Source organism: Schistosoma mansoni, chromosome 6 (assembly GCF_000237925.1).
Source record: "Schistosoma mansoni strain Puerto Rico chromosome 6, complete genome".
Lineage (NCBI taxonomy): Eukaryota > Metazoa > Platyhelminthes > Trematoda > Strigeidida > Schistosomatidae > Schistosoma > Schistosoma mansoni.
In genome coordinates this window covers 496,225-506,563 of record NC_031500.1, presented here as the reverse complement: position 1 = coordinate 506,563, position 10,339 = coordinate 496,225, and the positions used below count along the sequence as shown (strand labels likewise).

The following is a 10,339-nucleotide window of genomic DNA, read 5'->3' as shown; positions in this document are numbered from 1 at the left end:
CTAATGAGTCCCTGATCTAGAACGAAATAGCGATCCGATATTCTCAGATGCTTTAAAGATTGTCTTACCCTTAACAGTTCATGATAAAGAACAACTTGAAATCAATAATCCACTCATACAACAACCGTTTTACGCCGCTACAGATTAGATTAACACCGTTGGATGCCGGCTCAATGATCTAGAGGTTAAGGGTTCTGGCTCGAGACTGGTAGGTCCTGAGTTCGAATCTCGCGAGTGCGGGATCGTGGGTGCGCACTGCTGAGGAGTCCCATAATAGGACGAAACGGCCGTCCAGTGCTTCCAGGTTTTCCATGGTGGTCTAGTTTCAATTGACTCATGATTTCAACTTTGAAAAATGCTGAAATCTCCACAAATCCCCTTCTGATCAATAGGAAGATTTAAACAATCACTACAAAAATGAATAAAATGGATTGGTTTTAGATTATTGTGTGATCAGTTTAGTATTCCCGTAAAGATTGTGAGTGCTGATCATTCATGGGTTAATCTATGCACGCGAGAATATCATTATATTTTGATAATAATGAACTTAATTAACCTTAATTTTTTAAATCATTTCATAGACACCTACCCATCAAGGTTGATAGGATTTCCAAGATAAGTAAAGTTGTCAACATGCTCGACTACTCCACTCCCTGTAATCAGTTCAGATGATGATGTAGACCAGTCATAAGGCAACAATCTACATTTAGAGGGAGTGTCAGTATTTTGAGAATGTATTCTTTCTTGTAAACTAGAATGGTCAGCGATGAAGCCCAGTTAGTTGGGATTTTGCTCAGTTCCCAGATTCTATCTCAGTCAGTCTAACTGCTAGAACTAGAACACCATCCTTGAAGATCTCTAGTATTGATGCATCAAAGCCTGCTGCTCTCCATCTCCTTAGGTGACCTCTGGTTTTTCAATTCCATTAAGAACTATTGATATCCTGTTTAGGTTGATTGTAATAGTAGGGAACTTAGGGTTGTAGGGGACCAGTCAAACTATTCTTTAAGGCGTTCCGCCCATCGTTCTAATCTTTCTGATCTGACATTTGGTCACTGTTTCATCCTTTATCGAAATAATCTCACTAACACGTGAATTTGCACTATCTGCCTCTTTGATAATTTGTCTATTATTGCTTATTGCCACTACCTTTTGTTTTCCCTGCCTACTATTTTTTCACAGCAATTGTGGTATAAAAGGAATGATCGTAATCGAAGATGGAAAAGTATACATTGATAATAAACTTTGTATGTAGACTAGTTTTAGTGGGCGGTTACCCAATACCATGAAGGGATAATACTTCGCGAGGGACTTGAAAAGGAAATCAATGTAGGTCGTTATCTTGACGACTTGAGAGTGTGATCACACATACCCCAAAGGATAACTGCTTGGGACTTGCGACATATATTTCCAAACGATTTTTGCCTGGATTACTTACTTGCTTACTTACATATGCCTGTTGACCCTCGTGAAGGAACATAGGCCGATCACCGGCATTCTCCATCCAACTCTGTCTTGAGCAAACCCCGTCCAGTAGCTATTAATTCTTTTGATATCTGATTCCAATTCCCGACGCAATGTGTTCTTTGGTTTTCGTCTTTTCCCTTTAGGATTCCAAGCTGGCGCTTACCTTGCGATGCAGTCTGATGGTTTCCGTAATGTTATGCTCTATCCGCTTCCATCATCTTTCCCTAATTTCCTCTTCAGCTTGAAGCTGCTTTGTTCTCTCCCATAGTAGGCTGATGCTGATGGTATCCGGTCAACAAATCTGGAGTATCTTGCGTAGACAAATGTTTATAAACACTTGTCCATTTTTAATGATGGTTCTTGTAGTTCTCCAAGTTTCAGCTCCGTACAGTAAATCTAACTGACTTGGCGTTTGTACTGAAGATTGTGACTTTGACATTGGTTGACAGTTGTTTTGAGTTCTACATGTTCTTCAGTTGTAGGAATGGGGCCTTCCACTTTGCCAATCCTTGCCTTTAAACCTGCATCAGATCCTCCTTGTTCATCGATGATGCTATTCAGGTACGTGAACGTTCTCACCTCTTCCAGAGTTTCTCCATCAAGTGTTATTGGGTTGTTGTCCTCCGTGTTGTATTTCAGGATGTTGCTTTTCTCTTTGTTTATGTTAAGGGCTACTGATGCAGAGCCTGCTGTTACACTGGCTATCTTCACCTACAATTGTTGACGTGTATGGGACAGAAGAGGCAGGTCATCTGCGAAGTCCGGATCGTCCAGTTGTATCCAAGCTGTCCATTGTATTCCGTGCCTCCCCTGAGATGTCGAGGTGTTCATAATCCAGTCGAAGATGGTTTCATAAGGTTTTTCTATCTCCTTGTCAAATGCTTTCTCATAGTCAAATAAATTGATGTATAATGATGAATTCTATTCGGTCGATTGCTCATCAATGATCCGTTATGTCACAATTCGGCCTGTGCACGACTGATCCTCACGGAACTCAGCCTATTGATCTTGAATTTGGGCATCTACTGAATCCTCCATTCTGTTCAGCAACACTCTGTTGAGAACGTTTCCTGATATCGAAAATAATCTGATGCCTTTGTAGCTGAGTTTTCACATTTGCTCATGCCTCTTTTCTTTGGTATCTTGATGAGGTTCCCCTCTTTCCAGTTTGTCGGCAATTGTTTCTCCACCCCCAAATCTTCCTGAATAGAACGTGGAGCATGTTTGCAGTCACTTCTATATTTGACTTCAGGTCTTCATCTGATATCTTGTCCTAGATGGGGGACACAAATCTTTAGATTTATTTTCTCATTTTTTCTTCCCAAATTAGGTTCGTATATCCATTGAAGAACTTATCAATAGGCATCAATTGATACCGGCAAATCTTTTTTGTGCTATTATGCAACGATTCCCTATATTCGACCGGTGGTTAACAAAATATAAACTTAAACTATTTCATCATCATCAGCATCAAAGACAAACATGAATATCAATGTTCAAGGCTTTGTTCGGCAAGTTTTTTTTTGTTTTGACTTTGATTTCAAACAAAACTGATTCAATGTACAAATAAATTTTTGTATTCGGGGAAATACATTTTAGTATTTTCATGAATAGAGTTGAACCAATTTCTCCAGAATATGTTGTTACATTGATGGAGATGAGGTTACTTGTCGAATAGAGCCCCGGAATAACTTTTTATCCCATTTAAGTCGATACGGTATGCTGGCTGTGGAAATAGGATGAATGAAGATTAGAGACGTCACGACATCAGTTCATACAGTTATTGATTATCGAACTGAATCTATGATTGTGTGAAAAGATTAAACAGTGGGAAATATGATTACAAGAGTTGGAGTGGGGCCCTAAAATTAGACATGGGATCAACTTGCGAAGTTACTGGCAGTTGATTTGAACCATGTCTGTCTAGTTGCAACCTTTGTATTAACCGCGAACGGTGGTTGGAGGCGTAAAGCTATGTGATGACTTAGGATAGGTTGCAACAGAGTACATGTGTTCACTCGGTGTTTCTCTCAAGATTTTGAGTTTTTAATCCCATAAACTCATTCATTCTCCGAAAATCATAATCTCTGTGTCTAATCTTTACTACTCGAGCCGATATTACTAGTTTGAGTATTCATCTTGCTAACCCTTTCTCGCTGTCTTAATGTGAGATGTGGTAGTCTGGGCACCACCAATTGCATTTTTTAAAATACAATCAAATGGGGGGGAAACAGGTCTACAAACCAATAAACAACACGAGTTATAAGTGCTACGTTCTTAAAAAGATAGATTGTTCAAAAGTGAAGTTCTGGAAAGTAGCATACACGGGGAAAACAAACAAGGATGGACATTGAAATAAAGATAGTAAGCATATTGGATAAGTGAACATCATTCAAAGCAATGCAGAAATATGTGTATGTACACATTTAAACCACTACTGAATGGTAACTAGTACAATCCAGCCAGGAATGCATGTAAAGAGCATACGTGGCTACTGATAATGAACATTTTAAAATATCTCTTTTGTAAAGTTGCACTTCATCCCTTAGTTTAGACTTATTTGCTTTCGTAGGTTCCGACCATTGGTTGAAGTCTTTCCCATTCTATTTAAACTAGACTGACAATTGATTTTTCTTTCAAATATGGAAATCGTCCTAATTCGAGTTATTTCGTTGCTGATATTCTTGACGGAATTTTGATTTGTCTAAGCTGGCATATGTGCAACCTTTAGGCATTGTTTCGATATGGCCATTATGTCACAAGTTTTGGAGAAGAGATGATTCCCGAAATAAAGTCTGGGATCTATCTGACGAAACACGAGTCCTGGATCCTATTTGTAGCCACATTCCTTGCCTTCTATGAAAACTGTTACTACAAGGCCGTCCTATAACTAACTGTAGGTCTGAGTATCCGCACAGGATCAGATAACCGTGTGTGTCTTGTAACAGTAAATGATAAGGAAAGCTTCTTCATTCATATGTTCTTAAAAAACGTATAATAACATTAAGGTGTTTGTGATGGATTAGATACTACGGGCTATTGTGGCATACAAATACTTACACAGAACATTATATCCATATGTTTGTTTACCAGCTCTTTGCTACATAATTACACTTTGTTGATGTATCAGAGAATTTGCATAGACTAAAGTATATATTCGCCTGTAAAACTAAATTTCTTTTCCAACAAGGCAGTTTATTTATTTATTTTTCTGGGGCAGACTCACTTTTTCTTTCTTTTTGAACCAACAATAATTATGCAATGATTCTTTGTAGCAATCTAAATCATTTATGGCTATAAGTAGAGTGGTTGATTAAGCCGATCTCCACCACACGTATTTTATTTATTTATTTAAACACATAAATATTGGTACAAAGGGGCACCGGATATATATGCGCCGCACAAATCTCATTTGATTTGTATGAGGGCTGTGATACTGTCCAGGTGCCCAAACTGAATCAGGTGGTTTTCTTAGGGGGCCACACCCCGAGCCTTCGACCTAAAGGTCTGATCCACAAGGCAGTAGAGCATCGTGAGGAGATGCAGTACCATGGTAGTCGGTGACCAACAATTGGTTCATACACCATTTGTTCCCTCAGGATACTGGAGCCCATGTGCACCATTGGTTTGGAATCAGGGTTTTTCAACTCCCCTAGGTGGACTCGCCGTGTCCACCAACCCGGTCGTAGTGCCGGGCATTCGCTTTTTGTCCTCTCAATTTTGTAAACAACACCCGTAGTGCGAGAAGTCAGTGAGTAGGACTTCCTTAGTAGGGACTGTATACGCGTGGTCGTGTGAGAGCATTTCGAGAGAGAGGGCGGCCCTCCCTACTCTCGGCCGTACCAGGGCATTTGGGGGCTATACGTACATACCAAGCTCTTTCGAGGCCCACCTCCGAACATTATCTTGCACGGTTATCTAAACGATTCCAAAAGTCAGTAAAAAGCTCAATTCTGGAACATCTAAATAATTCTAGACACTGCTTCATCAGAATCCTTTCTGAGCTGCATGATTTGGTCGTGATTTAATCATCAAAATCATCCATTTGAGCTAGAAAATCTTCACCATCACAAATTTTGTTTTAACTTTTAAATTTATCAAAGAGGTACCAACTAGCATGCATTCAGATAACTGAATATGTATGTGGTGTTTTTAATCCCAAAAGTTGTTAACATCTAGATTATTATATCCTGGTGAAGACATAAGTATGGGTAACTCCCAGGACCTATTAATGGACGATTACTCTATATATATTCTTATTGTTTAACTATTGAGTAATTAAATTGTGTATATCTATATTCATCTTATTATAAGCTTCATTTTGATCTATGAATTACAACTGTACGATTTACTATCCCCAAATTATATTGAGTTTATTGATTATTGTCTTCCACGTCCACAGTCACATTTGACTTGATCTTGTACAAATATTATTTTCTATTTTATGGCTTGATGTGGTCTGTCTGTCTGGTATATATACCGAATATGCTTGAAATAAACGATTCGCATAACAGCAGCTGCTATTGGTGTTCTAGACTCAAGTGGAAGGGATAGGCAGATAAAGACGGATAAGGATTAGACGAGTCGTATTCTGATTGATAGATAAATCACGTGATAAAGAGCGGACATAAGATCATAACGAATTAGCAGTACGGTCTTCTTTTTTAAAGTCATAACATAGGTTTTAACTTTTTAGAGAGAAAGAGAGATTTTATTGACATAATGCATTTTTGTACTCACTGACTAATAAGTGATGCATAAATTACACATCACCGGAGGAAGAAGCGCTGGAAGTGGATAGGACACACACTGGGGAATTCACCCAACTGCGTCACAAGACAAGCCCTCATATGGAATCCTGAATGTCAAAGGAGAAGTGGAAGACCAAAGAACACATTACACCGAGAAATAGAGACAGATATGAGAAGAATGAACCAAAACTGGATAGAACTAGAAAGGAAGGTTCAAGACCGAGTGGGTTGGAGAATGCTGGTCGGCGGCCTATGCTTCATTGGGAGTAACAGGCGTAGGTAAGACAGTAAATTACACATTCTTTTTCAACATCTTTAACAATTATGAAACATTGAATTTACAGATTAAATATTTACAATATTGACTATTTTCTTAGTTTACGTTGTTGTTTTTCTAATTTTCTTGCTTTTTCCGCATTAAATTGTTCACGTTTTTCACCTTCTTTAGTATACCATAAAAATCGATCTTCAATTGGTTTACGTAAACTATTTAATTGACGTTCTTCAATTACTTCATTAAATAATTGTTTCATTAAATGTTCAGCTTCTTTCTGTTTAGTTTCTGGATTATTGGAATCTACTAGCAAAGTTAAATCTCCTAATAAATTTGTTAATGTTTTATTTTTTTCAATATAAAATTCTTGTTCAGATGATATAAGTTTTGCTTTGAATACAGTCATTTTAGCAATACGTCGCTATAAATAAATAAAGAAACAAGAAAACAGATAGTATGTACTACTGAGGGTATGATTAAAAACTAACATGAGATAAGAATAAGACTTTCGTAGACATTCGTAGAACATGTCCAAGCCACTGAAGTTGATGTTTCAAGATAGTGACACAAATTAAATTATCGTCGCTGTGCCCGGACACACGATGCCGAACCTCTGAGTTGCTAACATGGTGTTGCCACTGGATGTCAGCAATCCTTCGAAGACAACGATGATCAAACACAGAGAGTCATCTAACATCCCCAACTCGGAGGCCAGGTTTCACAAGCATAGAGCGAAATCTCTTTCACCGACGCGCTGTAAATTCAACCATTCGCATCTAGACTAAAACCACGAAAGCGCCAAAGATGGCCCACATTGGCATAAGCTGCTCTGGCTTTCATTATACGTTAATTGATCTTATCACTCACGCCACTATCAGCACTTAATCAGCTACCCAGGTACAGGAACTTCTCGAAAACTTCTATCTGCTCACTACCCAGGGTGAGTGCAGGATCACGGTCATGCAAGTCTTGTAAAAGAATTTTCCTCTTCGAAAGTGCAAAGCACATACCATACCTACGGACACTAATTGCCAACTGATTAAATAAGGATTGCATGGCTTCGATATTATCGCATAGTAAGACAATATCATCCGCATACTCAAGGTCGAGAGTTCTTTCTCTAGGCAACAGACCCACACTGCCATTATTTACATTTGTCAGAGCTGTTTCCATAACGTCATCAATAGCAAAATTGAAGAGGAATGGTGAGATTAAGCAACCCTGTCTAACCCCACTGCTTAAATGGGACAATGGAGAAAGGTGGTTGTATGCCCTCACTCTGCCTGAGGTTTGGATGCAATCAGAAGTAGATTTATCCCCCGATAGTTGTTACAAAAACGACATGAACCCTTTTTAAATATAGGGACATTTGTCGACTCATTCCATGATGTTGGGACACTCTCTAGCTCTCAGACCTTTGTAAACAACGTAGTCAGTTCCTTAACCAGAAAGTCACCACCGTCTTTAAACAGAGCCTGAAGTAAGTCATCTGGGCCCGGTGATTTGTAACGTTTCAAAAGTAGTTCCTTACGGACTTCCGCCTCATTTGCTGGATCAGTCATCACAGGATATTGAGGGCAGGTCAATTTGATCAATGTTGCCGGGGCAGCAGGCCAGTTGGGTTGCCCTTCAAAGAATTCCGCCCATCGTTCAAGACGTTGATAGATGTTAGTGATTGGCATCCCGTCATCCTCACAGATTGTTTCGCTCACACTACACTTTTTGCTGCAAGTGGGTCGGATGATATGAAAGAGCTTCCGGCAGTTACTAGATGCAGCTGCTGCTTACGACTCATTAGCACGCCCCGACCACCAGGTTTATCGGTCCTTACGCAAGCTTTGTCCAATTTCATTACGTAACAGACATCTATTGTGGTTAAGATATAAATGGACTGAGCCTATGGATCTAGGTACAATGCTCGTTCACTAGACCTTAGTTTTTTACGGAATTTGAGTTTCTTCTAGTGATATGGCCAAAAACCGTCGATTTTAATATCCGAATGCAAATTCGTAATGTTGATTCAGCATTACATGTATGTGTGTAATAATTGTTGAGTATTCCGCAAAACGTAGGTTACGATGATGCTTGAAACAGCACTATGATGGTCTAAACAATGAGGTGAAACTGAAAAGTCATAGTCAAAACATAAGTATACTGAGAACCACACGTCAAACACATGTGTCTATGTTTATGGGAAGCACTTCAAATTTGCTAAACTGCTGTTTATTTTAGAATTCTATTCAATGCCAAGGATATTTTGTGATGGATATCTAAGTTAGTTTAAGGATATAGGCTCGTTTAACAATTTTATGTGAAATCAAACTAACGATTTAATAAATGTTTAATTAACCTGTAAAACTCACTTGATAACATTCATTCCGAAAAGAAATTTTACGTTGAACAATCGGATCATCGGTACATAATCGATAAGGATCCACATGTTCATAACGAACAATTTTTAAAGCAGATGTAATTCTATTAAATTCAGATAGATTTGTAGCACGTAACAATCTCAAACTACGTTGTCGAGCTCTTATAAGACATTTAGTTGCAAGTTTTAACGTGATACACTGTAAGCATAAAGTAAATACAATTAACAAAAATAAAAACCATCACTAGAATCTTACACGTGGATGTTCTTTTAAACGCCACTTTTTGTAACGTAATTCTAATGTCATTCGAACAACTTTTTTAAATAGAGATTGAATAGAAAGTAATAACTATGTATGTATCATTACTTTTTGCAGCTAATGAATCATCTGTAGGTTGAAAACCTAATTTTTCTAACATTTCGGCAACATTTTCTTCAAATTCTTGTCTCTATCAAAGGGTATTAATATGAAATTAGTCAAAATGGAGAAAATACTATTTACTTTATAAACAAAATTATAAGTAAACAAGTTTTTGCAGCGTTCATCTAAACTTTAATCAGAATGTATCGATAAAGAAAAGTGCTAAACGGATGGAAAACCTTTGAAAATCTTTTGAACACTTGAGAGGTAGAAGATATTCATTTTTAGCTTTTGGCTTGTATGGTTCATTTTCCCCTTTTTTTAAATAACAAACTAATAAGAATTAATAAAAAATGACTTACAATCTTTGTCATAAAGAAATGGATTTTTAGGTGGGTTAAGAACACGAGGTGCACGTAAATAACGTAAGTACCATCGATTCAGAGACGAGGAACTACCTAAACAGAAATATTATATATATAAGAAAACCAGACAGCAAAACTCACAAATATCTTTTGTACATTCTGAAGAATTGAGTAAACTTTGAATAGTTGGAGATTTCAACAGAAAACTGGTTGACTTTAACATGACGATCGTTTTTTAACACATTTGAATAGATCGAATTCTGAAAATGAACCAACCGTTTTATGATAAAGTTTCTATACAAGTGGAAATAATTCCTAATTTACGGAAATCAAGTACAAATTTAACCATTGCAAGTATCTTGGTTCCATGAATTTGGGACTATATAAGATACAAGTGTAGTAGACACTGAACAATGACTTGGCAGGTTTCATCATAATTTTATTCAGATGCCATTATGCAACAATCTTTCAAGATTTTGTCCGTTTCTAGTAATCATAGGGATATGTAAACTGTAAGTGAACTAAGATTATTTTAAATAGTTGAAATAATTTCGAATAATAAGACAATTATTTCAGGAAGAAGTTTTTCTTCACTGAGTTCACCTTTATTAAGTACTTACGAATAATAGACTTACAATGATCGTGTAATTTCCGTTTTATTTTTGAATGCAAGTAACCAAACATAATCTTTTAAAACTTATAAAAATGGCTTAGATGCTAAAAACCCTGGATCCTATTTCTAGAAATCTC

General features: G+C 37.5%; 2 protein-coding genes across 2 annotated transcripts in view; one reads left to right on the top strand and one right to left on the bottom strand.

Annotated features, from left to right (window-relative positions):
- Positions 1-3,052, top strand: part of Smp_162210 (hypothetical protein) — a 27,234-nt gene extending 24,182 nt beyond the window's left edge. The window contains exon 7 of the mRNA XM_018797862.1: positions 2,798-3,052. Coding sequence (XP_018652862.1) covers positions 2,798-2,840 — 43 coding nt within the window. The 3' untranslated portion in view covers positions 2,841-3,052. The remainder of the gene's footprint in view (positions 1-2,797) is intronic.
- Positions 3,053-6,180: 3,128 nt separating this feature from the next.
- On the bottom strand, positions 6,181-9,812 carry Smp_074210 (hypothetical protein; the record flags this gene model as incomplete). Its single annotated transcript, XM_018797861.1, has 8 exons — positions 6,181-6,913; positions 8,856-9,062; positions 9,120-9,178; positions 9,231-9,312; positions 9,366-9,414; positions 9,464-9,539; positions 9,587-9,682; positions 9,731-9,812. 8 exons carry the CDS (start codon positions 9,810-9,812, stop codon positions 6,584-6,586), a joined length of 981 nt encoding a protein of 326 aa, XP_018652861.1. The 3' UTR covers positions 6,181-6,583.
- Between the last annotated feature and the right edge of the window lie 527 nt (positions 9,813-10,339).